Raw genomic sequence first — 22,830 nt, 5'->3', positions numbered from 1 at the left:
ACAGCATAAGAAATTCCAAATTTATAGAAAACCTAAGTATGGACCAACCATTCTCTGTCACACTTCTTTCCGTATCCATATCCACGTAGAGACCCCATATTTATTGGTTCCTGAGGTATCTCTACGGAACATTCCCTAAAAATGCAACTTAAGAAACCTTTCGTAGATACATATTCGGAACTTTCGCTATTACAATTTTAAACCAGAAGAGAATAATAAGGAAAGTGAGTATATTTAATGTTAAAAAGTGAGTATATTGCAATATTAAAAAGTGAGTATATTACACTTCAAAAATTCAAAACGAATCAAAACAAGTGTCGCCAGCTAAATTTATTGGTGGTTCCCTCTTGGACTTTTCAACATTCGATTCATTTTCAACATTGTTCAATCTTTCGAATTCGTGCATCCTTTCAACAAAATGATCCGTCCATGTCTCGGCATTTGCGATTGAATGAGTCGTCCATTCCGGTGATGTTGGTGGTATGAAACATCCCGGTTTCAAGTAAACTTGTACAAAATGACTTGATTTTTCAAGCCATCCAATACACATAATGCAATCATTTGGATTTCTAGGTGGTGAGGTGCGGAGTGGAAAAAAGGTTTCCGAAAACTCGTATCGCGTCAAGTCAATGGACACCTTATCATATGCACATGCAATAAGATGCCTCATTTCTTGGAACCTCGTCCATTTTGACAACGGTGCCTGACAACTCAAGCAAGGAACAAGAGATTCATAAACCGCTTCAAGTTTTTCTTTCTCCCCGTACAACCGCGTGTACGATTCTTTACGCATCTTCAACTCTTGGATAAGTTGATGACAGACAAGCGCATGACTATCCTCTCCCTTATCAAGCAAAGCCGAAATGGCCCGGTAACCGCAATTATCGTCCCCCTTAACATTGACGATCCACTCGATGTATTTGTGCATAAAAACCAGCATCTCGTCGATGAATCCATGTGAGCATGCTATCACGATCATCAAACTCTTGCTTGTTATTAAAGTCACCACCAACATCTACCGACTTTACGATAACCCCTTGAACATTCGGAGAAACATCATTTGTAGAAACTAATACTTTTGAGATATTATCGGGGTGCACCATATCTATTTGTAAACAATAAGACAATTACAAAACTACTGTACAAAAACAACACAGACATGTTTCGGAGATGTACATTCAAAAATATCCAAATTACGGATCAAACCGACAGATTCTTTTCAAAAAAGTCAAAAACAATTTTGTTTATACCAACCATTATGTCCAGCCATATTTTTCATATATGCATATCCAAGATGTCTTTAAATGTTTTCGGAGATGCATGTCCGAACCACTTTTTTTAAAATTTATTATGATACGTTCGAACGTACATCTCAAAAAAAACAATTAGAATTTTGAGAAGTGTGGATCACCATAAAGGTGTGATAAGAAATTCTCTTGTGAAAAAGGATAAATATAAGAAAGAGGCACCTTAAGTCCAAAACAACTTTCTCTTTTTCAAGAAGAACCTCTTTTCCTATTCATGGATAATACTTACCCACCTTAATAGAATGAATTTTCCTTGTCTACTCTATTTAGTTTCTAAGAAACTGTCTTAAGAGATTAAAGGGAGTACCGTAAAAATGGAGGTTCCTTTTTTAAGTCTAGCCAAATGGAGAATAGTGAAAAGATGTCATTAGCTGGAGAGGAAAGTGAATTGAATAGTAAAGAAGAACAACAACAAATGGAAGGACATAACCTCTAACTAGATTTTGGTGAGTGACAATGCTCAAAATGAATAAAAAAAAAAATTATTTAGCATTGTCCAAACAAAAAAACCCTCAATGATAATTATATATCTTGAAGATTCTCTCATGTTAGGTTTTTCTTTTTCTTAAAAGATGAGGCATGCTATATATCTTTCAGAAAAAGAAATCTATCAAAAGAGTAATTGTTTCATAATGTTCTTCTTATCATTAATTAATCAATTAATTAAAAATTGAACTTTGAAAAAGAAGAGTATATCATCCATTTTAAAGTAATTAATTGTCTTTTTAACATATAAATTTTAAAAGTTTTTTTTTTTTGAAAATGCTTGTTAATACGAATAGCAACAAACATGAAAAATGACGAATGAATTAGAAAATTTCTTCACCCATCTCCTAATCTTCTTGCTCACCCCTGGTGAATTTACAACATTACCCCTTGTTTCGGAAGTTCATTTTCGAAACGGTACTTTTTTTTGGAAAAAAGGTGTTTTCGGAAATGAACTTCCGAAAACGTGTTTTTTTTAATATAAAATATTGGTTTCGGAGATGCATCTCCGAAATAAAGTTACATTATCAGAAAAAGTGGTGTTTCGGAAGTTCATCTCCGAACGCACCCCCATGATGGAATTCGGAAATGAACCTCCGAATTTATGTCTGGATAGAAGAAAAATGAAAAACAACAACGATTCGCTTTATTTAATCGGGTGAAGATTACAACGATAATATTACTGAAAATTAAAGTTACATATTGTTGAACACGGGTAGGTGGGGATGAGTCAACATTTTGATAACGTCGTCCGCCGATCTTTGAAGTTTGGCGTCCAACTCGATCGGGCCTTTCGAAGAAAATCGGTCGAACGTTGTCCACATAACCGCTAAATCTTCGTCGTTCTTGATCTCAAAAGGTGTGAACTTAATGCCTCCCTCGTCGTTAAGCGATGGCGAGCGGTACTCGAGCTTGACAACCTTTCGATTCTCGGGATAGCGCAAAAGCGTGTTGAGCGACGGTATCAATTCCGCAAACGGCGTGTCGCGCGAGAAGCGAAATTGAAACGGCATCGGGTAGCCGGTTTCAAAGTAGACGAATGCTATGTGGGGGTAGGTTTGTGTCATTTGTGTTTTGTGGTGTGAAGAGGATGAAGAAGAGTGTGTAGTATTTATAGACTTATTGGAGCATTGATGGCCCAACAAACCTTATCCTGCCTCAGGGGACATTTCGGAAATGAACTTCCGAAAATAGGCTCCAGACATGTATATTTCGGAAGTTCATTTCCGAATTATGCAGAAACAGAGGTGAATTTTGCATTTTGTGCATTGCATTCTGTTTTGTGTAAACAATACCAAAAGCATACAAAATAGGCATAAAATAGGCAATGACAACATAAAACATACTTATATTATATATGTATTGAATCGGTCCGATTTTACATGATAAACAACAATACATACAAGAAATGATCGTTACAAACAAAAACGATCCGGAACGAACTAAAATTCATCGAACCAATCGGTGGATCCTAAGTCCAAAATAGGCACGTTCTTCGACCGCTCTCTATTTTGCTCGCGCTCTTTGCTCATCATTTCTTCAAACTCCGCCATCCTCGAAACGAACGGATCCGGCCAAGTCTCCGCCTCATTTGAACGATGTGCCGTCCATTGACAAGAAGTAGCCGGTATAGGACAACCCGGTTTCAAAAACACTTGAACGAAGTGCCGCGATCGTAGATACCCGATGCATATGATGCGGCCTGACGCGTCCAACGGCGGTCGACTATGAAGTGGAAAGAAAGTCTCACTTAGTCCAAACCTCGTCAAATCGATACACACCATATCATACGCACTTGCTATTAGATGACCCATATCGGGGAATGACATCCACTTCGAAACCGGAGCGATACCGGTAAGTGATGGAACAAGTGCATCATGAATTTTTGCAAACTTTTCTTGATTTTCATATAGTCGGCCGTAGATGTCCCGATACGAAGTCAACTCCGCAATGAGTTCCCGTCGGACTAAAGTGTAATTATTTTCCCCTTTACCGAGCAAACCCGCAACGGCCCGATATCCACAATTGTCGTCGCCTCCAACATCAACGATGTTATCGATATATTTGTGCATAAAAAGTGGCATCTCATCAATGTAGACAATTGGTGATTTTTTGATCGGCGGTGTACGAGGTGGCTTCGAAATACGGGCTCCTTTGTTACCACTACACTTAGACTTCGGTGTCTCGTGAATTTCCGGGAACGATGCATCAACATGTTCAAAGTAGGAAGGAGATCGTTTTGTTGACGTGTCATCTTGTGTAATTTTGGACTTTTTCGGTGCACCTTTCGTTTTAACCGGTTGAGATGGCGGTTTCAAATCGGTGGTCTCCGGAAATGCGATCTTTCGCAATTGTTCTTTTATGTGCATTTTTGTTGTGTCGTCCGCTTTAGCAAACTTCTCCATTATCACTTCCAACTCGTCGGAGATGGTGATTTTGGAGTCATTTTCTTTCGGCGGGTCAAAATCATCAAAACGAAGCTTCTTCCAATGGTCGGCTACCTCATCCATGCGTATTGGTGAATTCAACTTCTTCTTTTTTTGCAAGTATACAAGCACATGGAAGGCCGTATGTCTTTCTAATGGTGCACCCACATAATGAACTATCGGGCCCCGTGGTCTCCGACCGCTTAGCTTCATGAAACAAAAAATTCAAACCCGTTCGAGATATGTTGTAAATCAATTGGGAGAATAGAATTTGGCCCTTATACCGGTGTTCCATAACCGTCTTGCTCCGACCGAACGATGTTTGAATTTCATTGTGTTGATTTTCAAGCATTTGGTTCACGGTGTCCCATCCCCGACACAAATCTCCCTTGCTATCACCCAACCACCTCTTGAAGACCGCATGTGCGGATTCAACACGGTTAGTCGTGGTGCAACCAAGATGTCTAACTCGATTTGTCCAAGCGCACACGACTTTTTCTCTAACTTTGTCAAGAATGGTGGATTCGACGTAATGACAAAATGTCCTAATGGAACCACACAAAGACCTAAAGTGTACCAATTTCTCGGTATACACCTCTTCGGAGTGTGCATCCAAAATTTCCTTCCATGCCGACATTATCCTTTCAACCACAACACCGGCTTTGACAACTTTACCGTTTTCATCCGGCCTATCTTTTGTCCCAACCGCGGGTTTCAACTTGCTTCTCACGTTGCAAGTTATGTGATACCGGCAAAGTAACGCAGTCGATGTCGGGAAGACGGTATCGACCGCATTCATCAAAGCATTGTCTCGATCGGTGACAATGACGTTTGGCATAACCTCTTGATCAACTAACAAAGACTTGCGAATTCCCAAGGCCCACGTAAAGTTTTCTTCTTTTTCACACTCCAAAAAAGCAAACCCCACCGAATAAGTCTTGTCCGTCGAGGTCACACCGACGATCTCTAGAAGCGGAAGCCTATACTTGTTTGTCTTGTACGTCGAATCCATGACTAGAACGGTTGGAAATGTGTTGAAAAATTTGATACTTTCGGGATGAGTCCAAAAAATATCACGCACGGTAACTTTGTCCTCGGAGGTTCGGAAGCTTGAAACATAATTGTTATCGCCTAGAAGTTTCAAAAGTTGTTGCATTTCCGACCGAGGGCCCATATTCAAAACCTTGAAATTGTGCTGTTCATTGTAAACTTGCTTGATATTTGAAACGCTATCCGGTTTCTTACGCTTCAAATCGGCAAGTATGTTGCGAGGCGCCACTTTGACTATCGTTAGGTCCGATATCACATTTCTCTCTTCGCGGGACAAACGACACGCCATTGGATGCCCGTGTAACTTGACATCCAAGGCATGATTATGCATTCTACAAATTACGGTTAACCGCCACAAATCATCAACCCTCCGAGTGGCACGCAACTTAAACGGACACCCGCACTTTCTCGATCCTGTGTCCTCGTGTTTTAGCACCCGGTTTGATTGTACATATCTACCACCTCGTTCGCAATTCAAAACAACGAAAGCTTTCCGCCTACTATTTCCGTTGTCCGACCTTAAAATAACAATTCCAAATCCATGTTTGTTAGCTTCCTTCCGAACCCAACCAATCAATTGTTCTCGACTACCGAAACTCCGATCATTTGTAAAATGTTGCCGAACATCGACCGCATTGATCATGGGAGTAGCGTCAATAACCGGATCGTTATTAACGTTGACAATTTCCGGATTTAATAATCCATCGTCTTGCACAATGTTGTCCGGATGCACCATACCTAACAAATGCAAAAATTAGCAAAATTGGCCAAAACTGTTTTTTTTTTAACTGCCAGGGCATATTTCGGAAGTTCATTTCCGAAATTTATTAGGTGATATATTTCGGAAATGAACTTCCGAACCATATCAGTTTTCAGCATAAATTTGTTGAATCAATGTAGTGAAATAGGGGATGAAATGAGAGATGTTTACCTGAAATTGTAGCTTTCTATGCTCCCTTTAACGTGATCAACGGTTTGAAACTTGATTTTAGGGCGAAAAATTGATGGAGATTGATTGGGTTTTAGAGAGGGTTTTGAGAAGTTTTGGAGAAAAATGATGAAATAGTGAAGGAGGGAAATTTGTATATGCAGAAATATTTTCGGAAATGAACTTCCGAAAATATTCACGGTTTTGAATTTTTTATGACTTCGGAGATGCATCTCCGAAAATACCAAAAAAGTGGTGTTTTCGGAGATGCATTTCCGAAGTAAAAAAAAAATCAAAAAAAAAAAACTTCGGAAGTTCATTTCCGAAGCAGGGGCAGTTTTGGGTTTTCGCTGGGGGTGACCCCCATAGGGAGGTGGATAAAGAAATTTTCATAAATTATTGTTGTCTTATTAAATATATGAATACACAGTTTTTCTCTCTCCTTCTTATGTATTTTGTTGGCAACGTTGATGTGTATTTCGTTGGCATATTATTCGTGCTGTATAGCACGGTTCATTTTTTATATAATATTATATTAATTATTATTTTGAATTCTATCCATAAATTGATAATATTTGCACTATAAAAGATTTAAATGCACCTTTACGACAATGACTATGACAAAATTTTAAAAAAAAATTTCTTTATAACATTTTAATCTCTGTAAAAAATCTAGAATCACAGTAATTTTAGAAAAGAATCTTAAAAATATTTAAGGGATACGCAAATTTTTAGATGCTAATGACTAAATAAACCAAATGGTTTGGCCATTCATAAACAAATGAAGTGGTGGGTGGGGGGTTAGAGAGCAAATTAAAAAAGAGTTTATGGTGTTTTCGAGGAGGTGGCAATAACATTTTCCTTAGAACACTCACGGCCCATTAAGTGTTGTGAGTCCATATACTCATCAAAGGTGAAATTATCCTGCCACCTTCTACCCACTTATATCAAATATTTCATATATTTTTATAATAATAAAATATTCATTTTATAATTTAATAAAAAAACAAACGAAAAATTTGATAGTTTAATTGAAAAAATTTAATATATCTAACTTTTTTATAAATTCGATATCTTTGATAGTTTTTCAAACTTTTAAAAAAATCGGTAGTTAATATTCAATAAAAAAAATTAACACTTCCGAATTTTTTGAATATTAGTTTATTGGATTTTTTAAAAAGTGATGTAGCTTATTGAAAATTTCAAAAAATCTAGTAATGTCAATGTTTTTTTTTGGGTCGAATATGATCTATCGATAATTTTCAATAATCAATAAATGATTGGATTTTTCAAAAAAATTGTTATTTTTTCAAATATATACCAGAAATCAATGTGTTTTAATCATAAATTTTCAATATTTCTTCAAAAAATCCAGAAAAACACAAAAAAAACATTAAAAAAAAATTTAATAAAGACATAAAGATAATAACAAGACTTATGTGAGCGTATTAGATATTAATGAAGAATAATAGGATAATTTCTCACATCAGTCACAATGATTTTCATATTTTAAATATTAATTCTTCAAATGTTCTATTTGATTTTGAGTTTAAAGATTTTGCACTATTGTAAAACAATTTTACACATACAACCAATAAAAACTCTTATATTTGCCATGTCATTTCAGTATTTTTAAAATAAAATTGAGATTTATTGTGATACATGTTTCTCATTGGTTGATAATGAAAATATTTTACACTGACATTTTCCTTTTTCTCTTTGGTTTTAGTAGGACACAATGACATGGTAATGAATAACTCGATTTTTAAAAATGTAAATAAAAAACAAATTAAAAATTAATAAAAAAAATATTAATTAAGATGTTCTAAAACATGGCAAACTTCTATAGTTGATGATTTGATTTTATATACATATAGATCAATGGCAAATAGGTATAACCATTCCATTTAGACTCGCCTCGTAAAAATCCGCGAAAAAATGAAACGGAACATGGTGGACATATTTGAGGGGCGGGTCTAAAACTTTGTCCCGTCCTCCAAAAAGTGAAGGCGGGGCGGAACGGACCCTTGAACATTGAATCTTTTAGATCTAAACATTATAAAAGGCAACTTCTCATCCAACTCTTGCCATATGGGACGCACCTTTGAAATCTAGAAAATGCTGCTGGATGAATTCGGAGATACTTCTTCGAACGCACTAAATTCCAATTTTTAAAAAATTTTAGTTTGGAGATGCATCTCCGAATATACTCCTAAGGTAACTTTGCAGATGCATCTCCAAAGTCACCTTTTGTCCATACTATATCAAACTACCATCCAATTTCTTAAGAAATAAGTTCGGAGATGTATATTCGAACTATTGTTTAGTAAATTCGAATATGCATCTCCGAATTCTTGCCTATGTCTTTTTCGAGAACCAGTTTAAAAATGTTGTGGTGTTTTCAATCCAAACTAATATTAATTTGAGTAGAATTGTTGTTGTTTGTTTCAACGATTAATAAAAACGAAAATTGTAGAACTGGGTAATGCGTTAATAAAACCGAATATTATAGAAACTAATATTAGAAAGATTATAACAGTACAACAATTGTTCTAAAAATCAATAATAAAAAAATACAATCAAAAGTATATTCAACTGAGTATGCCTAATCCTAACACCCCTACTCCTCCACTGCATATTGTAACCTAAGGCATTTCGCGCCTTGACAAGAATGGAACCCACTAGCTCAACTGCTTCATCTCCACCTTTCTCAAACAACCCAGACTTGACGCCGTCTCCTGTCATCCGCATAACGTTCTGACAAATCGGTAAGACATCAATGACATGATCATCCCTGACCTGCTTATTCTCTATAATCTCCTCATGAGTAGGCCGAGGTAGACGTCTAGGAGTATCTAGTGTCATGTATGGGTGTGACACAGAATAAAACCATGTCATGTAACCCTCAGCATAATGTCACTAAGATGTGGTGTCCTGACTCCGGTACTTCTTCGGTACCAAACGACACTCAAAACCCGCTAGAATTTCATCCAGCTCTCTGCGGATAATAGTGATAGGAGCAACTTGGAGGGGGGGACCTCGGAATGATTTGGACATACCCAAACTTCTGCATGCACTGCTCGGGCAGATACCTGTACATGATATTAGTCTCACATGCCAGCCATGCGGAATATAAGGAAATATGGTCAAATGGAATTCTATCTCAGTAACTACTGTATGGCATCCAGATAATGTCATCATGCTGAGTCCGGTCAATGTACACACAGAACGGCATGATACTATTATTCCCTCTGCTAGGAAGAAAATAATAAGCAACTAGATAATCTTTGGTATACTCAGGGTCAACCCTAAATTTGTGCATGCGGTGATAATAGGCAAAAATCCATCCCTGAAAATAAAAAAAAAAAAAATATTAGTAACAAATGTGAAAATAAAGTTGTTTGTAACTTAATAGTGAGATTTGGAAATTACCGTAAGTGGGTACATGAGCCTGTCATTTTCTTTGTCGTCCATTTAGAACCTTCACTCGGGTTAGAGTACAAATAAACCAAGCATTCGACACCTCGATTCCACTCTTGAATGGACTCAAAGTCGATGAAGTATTTAAGGTAAGCCACATCCACGTAGGTTGCACTTTTGTCCACAAACATGGACGTGCCAACCAAGAACATGAAGTAGCACATCGGGGCACACTCCCTGTGGTAGGAAACCCGCAGATCATTAGTGTCCGTGTTTTCACCTAACTCCAAGTTATTGTGATACAACTCGCCAATCAAGAGAACTTAGCATGTATAGCCCATATGTTATTACACCGCCTCATGGCTGCCTTAGGGTCAGCTTCGAAATAAATCACCATCATCTCCACTGCCTCAGCCCTAGTGATCTTACCATGATCCAACAACCTTCCTCTGATGGTAAGGTGAAGAGACAATCTATATATTTCAATGTAATAGTTATCTAGCTGATGGGATGGTGGAAAGATGATGTTTCATTATGCCATTTGTCAGCAAATGCAGCTTGCTTGCCATGGCTGATGATGGTGTACCAGAAAGAACAAATACTTGCAAGCCTAGAGTTATGGAGTGCATTTTTGAACCACTCATCCTTAGGCTAATAAAGATGGCGAATCTTTCTTGCATGGTTCATCGACTTTAGACATTCATGTTCCTATTGATAATAAAATACAACAGTCTTAGACGAGTTGAATTTGATTACAAAATAAAAAATATCACCGTTCAAAAATACCTCTCCGTCACATACATGCAAAGCCACATGCTCTTTAAAGTATATTAGTAAAGAAATGTCAATAGACCCTCCTGGGAAAGGGTCTACAAGTGGGGCATGCTCAACAACTGGGACTTGAGGTGCAACTTAGACATCCTGATCATCGTGCACACGATTTTGGGATCCCAACCCTTGTGATAGTCGACTCTTAGAGGGGTGATGCCTCTGTATTGTGGGGCTGAGGAGGGACGACTCTAGCCTGTTCATACTGACTTACCCTCTTGCGGCGAGCAGATGCGATAAGGGTGGGTCGCCCGAGTCTCAACCTTTCGTTGTTGTTAGCCATATACCTGAAAAAAATTAACAAATGAGATTAGTATGAGGAAGGGAATAGTTTAGAGACGTATCTCCGAAAACATGAAGCCGAACACTTCAGAGATGCATCTCCGAAAGAAAGCTTTGTCCAACTTCAATGACATAAGTGTTTCTGCAATTGCCCTAGCCATCCAAACTCATCCAAGATCATCTAAATCATTTAAAGACAGTCTATACATAAACTATTTGAAATTCTAATGTTATCTAATGCATTACAACTAACCTATTTGAGCTAATACGTTAATAAAAAATCAAGATAAGCTGTTAGTAACTTACTCAAAAATATGTTGATGAAGGTGTAACGTGCATCGATGTTGAATGCAGTAGTTGAAGGGATTTGAGAATGGAAATTGCAAGTAAATGTTGCTTCAAATCTTGATCTTGAGTCGAAACTGAAAATGGGTAGAGTGAGGTAAAGAGAAAGTTTTTTTTCTTTCTGAAAAATGAAGAAAGAGAAGAGGGAGGATCTAGTGCGAGCTTTAAATTTGCTCACCTAATTCGGAGATGCATCTCCGAATTAGTTTTTGAATTAAAAAAAAGGTGTATTCGGAGATGCATCTCTGAGTACATCCTATAAAGCCCTTTGAATATACATCTCTTAATTAACCCGTGGTTAAAATGGAGATTTGGTGTGTCCGGAGATGCATCTCTGAAAAATAGTGAACATTTTAAAAATTTCACACATGGCCTGAGAGAAATAGCAAGAGTGCGATAAAAAATTGCCTTATAAGATTATATGAAATAACGCGTGCCTACAAAAGCCCAACATGAAGCAAAATTTTATGAAAAAGATAAAAAATATATATATAAAAGTTTGAGAAAATTGAAAGTAATGATCTCATTCTTGTTATTATATACTCAATCCGTTTCTTTATAAGTGTCACTTTTATGAAAAAAAATTGTTTTAATTTAATTGTCACTTTTAAATTTCAATGGAGTAATTATTATAATTTTGTCAAAATTGCCCCTAACTAATTATTATGAAAGAGAAAAAGTATATTGAAATGATTAAAAGTTGAGGATATTATAGACAAAAAAATTATAGCTTAAAAAATAACAACCATTATTAATTTTCTTAATAATGTGTAAAAACTCAAAATATGACAATTAAAAAGGAAAGGAGGGAGTACAAGATATTAAACATATTGATTTTTTTAATAGTATTTAATCGTTTTAGGTGTGAAGTTATTATTTGTTTGTGGTCATGTGATGCAACAAAGTTTAGTTTTCCTTCTTGTGTCTAGTTTAAACTAGTAACAAATTCGTGCGTACGCACGAGTTTTGGTCTGGTACACGCATTTACTTACATAATATATTTATTTTAAATAGAAGATTAAAAAATAAAAATATTTAGATCAATAATAGATTTTTCGTATATAAAAATATTTAGATCAATAATAGATTTTTTCCCGTATATCATTTTTAAATAAAAAATATTTGGATCATAAATACTATTTTTTCGTATATAAAATATTTATATGAATAATAGATTTTTTTCCGTATAAAAATATTATTTTTGTTTAGGTATAGTTTACAAAAATATTTGTATAAATAGTAATTTTCATATATAAAAATATTTAGATCAATAATGTATTTTTTTGCATATACCATTTTTTAATAAAAAATATTTAGATCAATAATGTATTTTTTTGCATATACCATTTTTTAATAAAAAATATTTAGATCAATAATAAATTTTATCCCGTATAAAAATATTATTTTTTAGGTATCGTTTACAAAAATATTTTGATCAATAGTAAATTTTCGTATATAAAAATATTTAGATTAATAATATATTTTTTCTCGTATATTGTACCATTTTTGAATCATAAATATTATTTTCCGTATATAAAAATATTTAAATCAATTATTAATTTTGTCTCGCATATAAATATTATTTTTATTTATGAGAGGTGAAAACTGACGGTTGATGGGTGAGTTGAAGAATGAGAAAAAGAGATGAAAGTTGCAGTCTGATGAGAAGAGAGATGATCACAAAAGTGATATATGAATAGCAGACTTTTCAACACAGTCTACTTATTATGGAGGAATACTAAGCTTGTTTAGGTTTACTTTCAAATGAGATATGCAAAAAGACATTTGGTAGCAAACTAATTCAATTCTGATTGTATTATAATATTAAATGAATTGGATATGTCATTTGAAACAAATTAGAAGTACTATATGATTAGAGAAAAAGGTAAAATTGACAATATTTGATCCATTTTCATATCGTGGCATAAAATAAAAGGTTATTTTGGTGGAAATTTGCATGGTACAAATGAAAATGAAATGAGTTTAGTTTGGATTAACGTGAAAATGTGTAGGTCAACAAATTCAAAACTAATTAATACTGACCTATATGTGTAGCATCCATATTTAATATCAAGCTTATGTACCTTATTTTTATGAAGAAAATTAATTTTTTTTATATAAATCTTTTGTATCTATGTATCATTTGAAAGAAATCTATTTCCATTGCGATATGGCCGATAACGGCTAGTCCACGGCAGGTAACAGTTTTTTGATTTCCTCCACCTTCCGTCCGCTTCCTGCCTTTGCCTTCGTTTTCGTTTTCTTTTCTCCTTCCTCACCATGGAAACTTCTCTTCTTTTCTCTGAAACCCTCCTTCCTTCTCCTTCAACTTCTGAAACCATTCCCGTGCTAAAAAACAAAGTTGTATTGAAAACCTTTGCCAATGTTGTCTCTGACAACGTCTACTACATCCCCCTAAGCCAGTTCCCTCAAGCCTGTGTGAAAGGGGATAGACTCGTCATAACGATTCCGGAGGAGGAATAAAAGCTCGGAGTCGAAGCTTGCAAACACCATCTTCGTGGCAGAATTGTTTGGTCGAAAGGATCAACACCTCTTACTGTGGCTAATCTGAAAGTTAAACTCACGACACTTTGGCCCTCTATTGGTAAGTGGGGCGTCACTTCTCTGGGAAAGGGGTTTTTTGAGTTTACTTTTTCTTCTTTAGAAGATGTTCAACGGGTTAGATCAGTGGGTGCCTGGAACTTGCCTCAAGGCGTCCTTAAGCTATTTCCATGGTCCAAAGACTTTACGCCAGCAACACTCAAGCAAACCTCTGCTCAAATTTGGATAAGGATTCACGGCCTTTCACAAGAATACTGGAGACCTCGTATAATCTTTGTCATTGCTAGTAGCATAGGAACACCTATTTGAATCGACTCAGCCATAAACAAATCTGTCTTTGAAAGACCCTTTGGACACTTTATTCGTGTTCTTGTGGATCTGGACATGATGAAAGAATTGACCTACAAAATTTTGGTTGAGAGAATTGGCTTTGCATTCTTTGTGGATGTAGAGTATGAGAAGTTTCTAGAGTTCTGCAATTTCTGCTCTTGCATTGGTCACTCTGTTGAAAAATGCAAAAGAAAAGAGTTACCAAAGGATCAAGGAAAGGACACTGAAAACCAAACTAAAGTTGGCAAAAAAGTTTACATGCCCAAAGCGACTCCTGTTGTCGAGAAGCCTGGAGGGAGTAGGATGGTGGTTACACCACTTGTGGAGGTTCTGAATGCTAATGTAACTATAGGGGAAACTTCTAATCCTCATCGAGAACCACAAGAGGCTTTTGAATCTGATGCTGTAATCTGCAGCAACAACAGAAATATATCTCCTCAGGAGGAAGATACTAAATTCGATAGTGAATATGTGGATGCTACGCAATTGGTGGAGTTTGTCCCGGAAACTCAAATTGACCCTAATCTTAAGGATCAAGTAACAAACTTTTTAAATGAATCATGGGCCAATATGGCTGAACGTGAGAGGGAGGATGACAATGGCGTTGATCTCTTCCAAGACAAAGAATTCCAATTAGTTTTCAACAAAAAAAAGGAGGAATAGAAAAGCTTTAACTTTGAGTAACACTAGACCAAGGTCTAGTCCCAACAAACTTTCCTTATGAATTGTCTCTTTTGGAACATAAGTGGTATAGCCAATAAAGCCTCTAGGCTTGCCCTTAAAAAGATGATCCTCAATAATTCTCTGGAGTTTGTGTTTCTGGATGAATCGTGGATGAAGATTGAGAACTTCCCCCTTGGTTGGTTTGACAGGTTAGGTTTTAAGCTTTTTGCTGTCAATAATAGGAATAATTTATTGCCTAATATTTGATGCTTTTGAAAGTCTAACCTTGAGCCATCTATTGTTAGCACTGATGACCAGCACATTGACTTTACCATTGATTTACACAACACCACCTTATGTTTTTCTGTTATATATGCATCCACTAGCTATATTCATAGAAGAACTCTTTGGAATACTTTAAACAATCTCCCTAAGAATGTTCCTTGGACCTTTGTGGGAGACTTTAATGCTATTGTGTGTGCCTCTGAATATAGAGGCAGCCACCAGCCTGCGCGAGTCCCAATGGAGGAGTTCCTTAATTGGTCAGACTCTAATAACCTAATCCACATTCCCACTCTTGGTAACTCTCTCACTTAGTGTAATGGGAGAAAGGGAAGACAGCGAACTGAAAAAAGTCTGGATAGGACCATTTGCAATCTTGCAATGATGAATGCCTGCAATTCTGTTGTTTGTCACACCCTAATTAAGGCTAAATCGGATCACTATCCCATTATGGTTTCTATAAGGCTTGATACCATAGTTATCAAAAGCTAGTTTAAATTCCTAAAAATTTGGACCTCTCATGAGGACTGTGAAATATTCATTAGGGATGTTTGGAAAGAAAAAGTCTTAGGTTGTCCCATGTTCATTCTTGCTTCTAAGCTTAAAACCCTTAAGGCTAGTCTTAAGGTTTGGAACAAGGTCACCTTTGGGAATGTTCAGGATGTTGTTAGCTTAGCTGACAAGAATTTGAAGGAGATACAAGCAGACATACAGAATCTTGGCTACTCTGGTCTTTTGCAGGAAAAGGAAGCTAAAGCTCAACTAGAGTTTGAAAAGGCTTTATACATGGAAGAGGAGCTTTGGAGGGAGAAATCTCGTTTAAACTGGCATTTGCAAGGTGATAGAAACACAAACTTTTTTCATACTTATGCTAAGATTAAAAGGAAAACCAAAATGATCACCTCTCTTATGATTGATGATAAATTGGAAACTGATAATGTGATCCTTGAAAATCACATAGAAAAGCATTTCAAAAACCTGTTCAACTCTGGTTTTGTTGAGAATGATTCTGATTTGATTCATAGAGTTTTTCCTCACCTTGTTAATGAGAAAATGAATGAAAGACTTTTGTGTTTGCCTAGCCCTGATGAGATACACAATGTTGTGCTGAATCTTAACATTGATTCAGCCCGTGGCCCTGATGGCTTTGGTGATATTTTCTTTGTTAAGTATTGAGATATAGTAAAAAATGATGTTATCAATGCTGTCAAACAATTTTTCTTAACAGGTTGGCTCCTTCCCAATTTTAATGCTAATAATCTTATTTTGTTTCCCAAGTCCAAGGAGGCTAATAGCATTGCGCACTTTAGACCAATTGCAATAACTAACTTCAAATACAAAATTATCTCTAAAATCCTTGCTGACAGGATATCCTCTATTCTCCCTATCTTAATCTCTCCTGAACAAAAAGGTTTTATAGCTGGAAGGAACATCAAGGATGGTATTCTTCTTACATCTAAAGCCTTAAATCTTCTTGGAAACAAAAGATTTAGTGGAAATGTTGCCCTCAAAATAGACATTACCAAAGCTTTTGACTCCTTGAATGGGAACTTCCTTTTTAAGACTCTAACAGCTTTTGGTTTTAATTCTAAATTTTGCTCTTGGATCCTCACTCTTCTTAACTCTGCCAGTCTTTCTAATTGCTTAAATGGTAGGCAGGTAGGCTATTTCAATTGTTCCAATGGTGTCAGGCAGTGAGATCCTCTATCTCCCCTTATCTTTTGCTTAGCAGAGGATGTCCTCAGCAGAGGCATTACTTAGCTTAGGAAATTGAACAAAATTAATCTGATACAAGCTAATAGACACTGCAGAGTCCCCTCACACACCTTCTTTGCTGATGATATTATGATCTTTTGTAGGGGAGATGTCAAATCACTCACTGCAATTTCCAAACTCCTGCAGGAGTATGCCTCTTGCTTTAGGCAGATTTGTAACTCTAGCAAATCAATCATTTATGCTGGAGGAATGTCTCAAGATAGACACATCAGTCTGGCTGCTATCATTGGCTTCACTATTGGCTACCCTCCTTTTATCTACCTTGGTGTGCCAATCTTTGTTGGTAAACCTAAAGCTAAACATTTTTCCTTTCTTGCAGATAACATCAAGCTCAAGCTTGCTACTTGGAAGGCATCAATGCTGTCCATGGCTGGTAGACTCATGCTGGTGAAGTTTGTGATCCATAGTATGATGATACATTGTATCAGCATATATAATCTGCCTGCCAGTACCATATCCAATATTGAAAGATGTATGATAAACTTTATATGGATTGGTAATGTAGAAAAGAAAAAACTTGTTTCTGTGGCCTGGAAAAAGTGTTGCTCCAAAACTTCTGAAGGTGGGCTAGGCATTATTTCCCTGAAGAAGTACAACACTGCATCTAACATTCAACTTTGCTAGAAATTTGTGAATCAAAATCAAGCTTGGTCTAAGCTTCTAACGACTAGAGTAAAAAAGAAGGGCAAGCTAATCAATTACTCCATCAAATCCTCTCTATGGAAGGGATTCAAAGAATTGTATGACATAGTGATGGATAACTGTTCTTGGATCATTGGCAATGGGAAAACAATCAATTTTTGGAGAGACAATTGGGCTGGAGAGACTCTTGCAGTTAAATTCAAAATTCCAGAGAAGTTTCACCCTAACCTAAACAAAAGCATTCATGAGATGTGGCAGAATCAGACCTGGTCCCTTCATGCTAATATCATCCATGCCTTGCCAGGATTAATGCCTTACATTTCCAGCTTTTCTGTCTCTGATTTGCCTACAGAGGATTTCCTTGCTTGGAAAAATGTTGAAGGTGGTATTCTCACAATTAAGCAAGCCTATTCCTCAAACTATAAATCTACAGGTTCGAGTATCTAGACTCTTCTTGCTTGGGACAAAGATACAACCCCAACTCATTCTATCACAACATGGAAAATAATGCACAATCGTATCTCAACAGATGACAACTTATCCTTGCGCGGCTTCTCTTTCCCCTCCTTATGATATCTTCGTGATAAAGAGGTGGAAACAAATACTCACTTGTTCTTTGATTGTATTTTTGCCATGAATATTTGGAACTGGCTGTGTGAGAAGTTCCAACTGAGAGACAACATTAGGAAACTGGAGGACTGCTATTTTGTCTTGTGCAAGCCGTAGAATCCTCTGGCCCTTGCAGTCGTTAAGGCTTCTTTGAATTTCACTTTGTATCAAATCTGGTAGGCTAGCAACAAAAGCATGTTTGATAATCAAATCACTTACTGGAAAAACTGTGCTTCCAATATTGCGGCTAAGGCGAAATTGGTTGGGTCCTTAACCAAAAGAAAGGCAAATAACTCCATTCAAAGCTTCTCTTTACTCAAGGCTTTCGATATTGCTATTAGCCCAAGTAATCCTTTGATCTGTTTGGAGGTTTTGTGGTGCCTTCCTTCTCGCGGTTGGGTGAAGTGCAACACTGATGGTGTTGCTTTAGGCTGTCCGTTGATTGCTGCCTGCGGTGGTATCTTTAGAGATGAAGAAGCCAATCATATTTCCAGTTTGGCTGCGTATATTGGCCGGGGTTCACCGGTGGTGGCTGAGTTCATGGCGGTTATTATTACAATTGAGAAAGCTATCCATGAGAATTGAACTAGACTTTGGATTGAAACGGACTGTAAGCTGGTTGTGAAGGCTTTTGCAAACGTTCATCTAGTGCCTTGGGTTCTTAAGTCTCGTTGGCTTACGTGTTGGGCGTACACTCTAAAAATTGAGTTCTTGGTATCTCATATTTTTAGAGAGGCCAATTTTTGTGCGGACATCTTGACGAATATTGGTTTTGCTAGCAAAAGCTTCTCTTGATTTAATTTTGTTCACACTGATATTTACTCCGATTACTTGTTAGACAAGTCGGGTACCCCTAGAATTAGGATTTACTCCTAAGAGGTCTTGGCTCGATCTCTCTTGTGTCTTTGTAATCCTTTTTTCCTTTTAATATATTTTGGTTTATAAAAAAAAATCTTTTTATCTCTTTTCTTCTTTTATTTTGACGGGACAATAACTCTTTAATGTGATGAGACAATACACCGTACATACACATACATTAGGACTCAATTTTTTTTAGCCTCACACTTACTCAAATGTTAGTAAAATTACTATTTGCATTAATTGAAATTTCATCTCATTAAAATTATAACAATTTTTTTATTCCCTTTACTAACACTTAGTCATTATTGTTTTGAACTATATCTTTATTTTGTATCTCTCAATAAACAAACCACTTCTCACACCCACATCTTTCTAAATTTTTAGGGAGATACTAACTAATATTTTTTGGGTAATTTTTAAGTGATTAAAATGATAAATTTTTTAAAAAATATGTGTATTTAATTCATTGAAAATGTATTGAAAATTTAAATGTAGACTTTATATATATATATTTTTTATTTAATATGTTTAAAGAGTATCTTGAGGACAATCGTTAGCCAGACTTTTTTTTATTATAATTTTTTTCACCCACTCATTCGTATGTATTCCTTAACATATTCAACATTCATGTTCATCACAACTAAGATCTACTTCATTTCTTCTTTGTGTATTTTTTAAGTCTAAAAAATTATTTAATCAATTTACAATTGTCTTCCTCTCATCAAACTTGTCATCAATCAAATAGATTGACAAATTGTCATTTTTTTTTCCACAAACTCTCCATCTTCTTAGACTGAATTTTGACTCCTATTTATCCTTTTAAAAAACAATTTTGCTATAGAAAAACTCTCTTCCATGTTAAAACAAAAGTAAGGATCCAACCACACTTATCGGTAGTCACCATTGTAAAGGGAAGTATATTGGCTCTGACTTGTTTGAACAATTTTATTTATTTTTAATACTATTGATTTTCTCAAAAAAACATATTAATATTGTTGTAAAGAGAAAATATATAAATTAAGATATTACATAAAATGTGATACTATTAGCATCTATTTTTTTAGATTTGTTCCCACTAAAAATTTATTTTCCTATTTTTTATTTCAATTTATTTATTTTGTTTTTACTTTCAAATTTTAAATTGTGATGGTTTCAGATTGATTCATCAAAAAAATTAATGAATTTATAAATTTTTGTTGTTTTTGGTCTATAAAAAAATAAGTACATTTTTTTATAAATTTTTTTGTTAAAACAATTTGATATTTCTTAGTAACAAAAAAATAAAAATGATTTTTTTGTTATATAAATTTTTTTTATTTATCCCTTAGAATAATTTCAAAACTATTTTGTTGTCAATTAAAAATAATATGAGTATTTTATTTATTTGATAGAACATTAATAATTTCTTTTAAAAAATACAAATATTAAATTAAAATTGCGTAAAATGATTTCTATTGATTGTAGATCTTCTCTATATCCATGATTTTCAATATTCCAGTTAAAGAGTGATTTTCAACTTTTTAATTAAAGACCCTTACAAAAGAGAAAAAAACAAAAAGGAACATGTTAAAAATAAATATGAAAGATGGGAAATAAATTTGAATCACTTGATGTTCTTCTGAAAACAAAGGTAGTACCATATCTCTTTATATTCTAGTCTCTTTCATTTATAGTTAAATATTGACATCAATATCATAGATGTAGAATAAGTAAAAAAGATAAATTTACTTACCATTATTATTCTTGAAAACAAATGAACTGTTTTTCTGTGAAAATAATTTTGACGAAAAAAAGGAAAAAATGGAAAGAAGAAGGATGAAGGAAATGAACGAGGAAGAATCAAATTATAAGATAAGAAGAGTTGAGATAAGAATGAGAAAGAGAAAAAAAAAAAAGAGAAAATAGAAGAACTGAACTATAGAGTAGAGGGAGAGAGAACTATAGAGTAGAGGGAGAGAGACGAAGGAAGATTATATATGGGAATAAAAAAAATGAGAGCAATTTTGGTGTTTGGTTTAGTTTGAGGAAGGATGATGAAGAGACATAAAATTTGTTGAGGAAGGATGTTAAAGAGAGAAATAATGGTTTTCAAAAGAAGTGGTTTGTATGAAAAGAAACAAATACATATTTGCAAGTAAAGTAGACATGATAGTTACAGAGTTGATAGGAAATGAGATAAATAAAATAAGAATTATTAATATCGAAAAAGATTGAAAAAAAAAAAGAGTTCTCATGGGATAGTGCAAGAAGGGAGAATACCAATAAGGAAAAAAAATAAGAAAGCAAAAAGCTGGTTTTGCAAGCTAAAACATGAAGGTAGCCACGTAGACAATTTTTTTTGGCAAGAAGGACATATTTAGTATTTCAACAACAATGAATTTTCTTATATTATAGATTAATATATTATTTTATTAGAATTAGAGTTTAATCTAATTCTACACTAAAATTGTCTTATAAAATGAATGATATTAATCTATATAAAAAGTTTTAAATTTTATGTCTAATTAATATGGTGTTTGCAATTTTTGCCATACATTTTCTGACGTCCAATATTAATTATTTGACTCTAATATCGTATTAAAATTAGAATTTAGTCCAATTTATTTACAACCAATTTGTAAAATAAAAATTGTCATTCTATATAATTTTTTTCAGACGGTAATATGTAACAAACTTATATTTTCTCAATCTATTACATTTTCAATCCAATCAATTAGTTCATGTAGAAGTTTCATATTTAGAGATGAGTATTTCATCATTTTGATTTTGGCACATTTATAAATATTTTGTAATGTAACTTTTATGTTTATTTTTTATGACATTACATTTATTACAGTATTTTTTTTTATTCCACAAGAGTGTAAGAATAAAATAACGGTGTGAGTAGTAATTGCAGTTTTATTCCATCTCAAAATCAAGCTCCAGCCCAAAACCACTTTTCCATTTCTTCTCCTTCTCCACTCTCAACCCAGACCCCTCTGCACAACTCAAACTCAACAACAATGTCACGAAACTCCCTAAGATTCGTCAAACTGATTCGCTCTTTCTCCACCGAACCCTCTCGCCCCCAAAAAATCAACCGCATAGCAGACGAGCTTTTCAGCCTAAACAGATTCGAACGCCACGACTTCACCCTCCTATGGAGACTCAAAATGGGCCTAGACCGTTACGGTAGTGCTCCAATTGCCGGCGGCCTTGGTCCATTAGGTCCTTCCGCGCCCGGGTCAGCTGCTGCAGATGCAACCACCGCTCCTGCGGAGAAGACGGCTTTTGATATTAAGCTTGAGAAGTATGACGCTGCGGCGAAGATTAAGATAATTAAGGAGGTTAGGTCTTTTACTGATTTGGGGTTGAAGGAAGCTAAGGAGTTGGTTGAGAAGTTTCCGTGTGTTTTGAAGAAGGGGGTTACTAAGGAAGAGGGGAATCCTATTATTGAGAAGCTTAAGGAATTGGGTGCCACTGTTGTACTTGAGTGATTCTGTTTTTGGTTAGTTGTATAATCAATTGTTTTTTTGGGTTGTTTTATGAGAAAATGGCTGATTTTTGTTTTATGGAATTGTGTCTGCTAGGTGTTTGATGAAATGTGCAATAGTTGTTTCGAGTTATTTTTAATCATATATTCTTATGGAAGATGCTTTTGGATTGGAGAATAGCAATTGATGTTAATAATAATTGATGGTGATAACTGATATGTAAGAGTGTTAATTATTATTTTTTTTTTAAGTTATTGGTTACTCTTGGGTTGTCGAGATTGTTATAAGCGTGTGTTTGGGTGAGTGTTTACGAATGTGATTTTAAGTTATGTTGATTTTTGTAAAACTGATATTGTGTTATGTTGCGAAAGTGATTTTGAAGTGAAGTGGCTTATGTTTGGAATTTAAACCACTTGAATGCAAATGCTAGGTAGAGTTGCTTTTGCCATGGTCATGATCAAACACATGAATGTGAAAGTTAGGTAGAGTTCTCCTATCTTTTGAAATGACATAGTTCCGGTTGATTGATGGAAATATGAGATTGGCATATTTCTGGGTCG

At 35.1% G+C, this 22,830-nt stretch overlaps 2 protein-coding genes across 2 annotated transcripts; one reads left to right on the top strand and one right to left on the bottom strand.

The window, feature by feature from the left end:
* Nucleotides 1-295: 295 nt before the first annotated feature.
* Nucleotides 296-940, bottom strand: LOC131637943 (uncharacterized). Its single transcript, XM_058908509.1, has one exon. It carries the CDS (start codon nt 938-940, stop codon nt 296-298), a length of 645 nt encoding a protein of 214 aa, XP_058764492.1.
* Nucleotides 941-21,707: 20,767 nt separating this feature from the next.
* On the top strand, nt 21,708-22,488 carry LOC131637945 (uncharacterized). The gene is made up of 2 exons (XM_058908510.1): nt 21,708-22,284; nt 22,367-22,488. Exon 1 carries the CDS (start codon nt 21,800-21,802, stop codon nt 22,271-22,273), a length of 474 nt encoding a protein of 157 aa, XP_058764493.1. The 5' UTR covers nt 21,708-21,799; the 3' UTR covers nt 22,274-22,284; nt 22,367-22,488.
* Nucleotides 22,489-22,830: the final 342 nt, after the last annotated feature.

The sequence above is a fragment of the Vicia villosa genome, unplaced genomic scaffold, assembly GCF_029867415.1.
Source record: "Vicia villosa cultivar HV-30 ecotype Madison, WI unplaced genomic scaffold, Vvil1.0 ctg.002117F_1_1, whole genome shotgun sequence".
In the NCBI taxonomy this organism is placed as follows: Eukaryota; Viridiplantae; Streptophyta; class Magnoliopsida; order Fabales; family Fabaceae; genus Vicia; species Vicia villosa.
The sequence above is the reverse complement of the archived record's forward strand: the minus strand, read 5'-3'. Positions and strand labels throughout refer to the sequence as shown.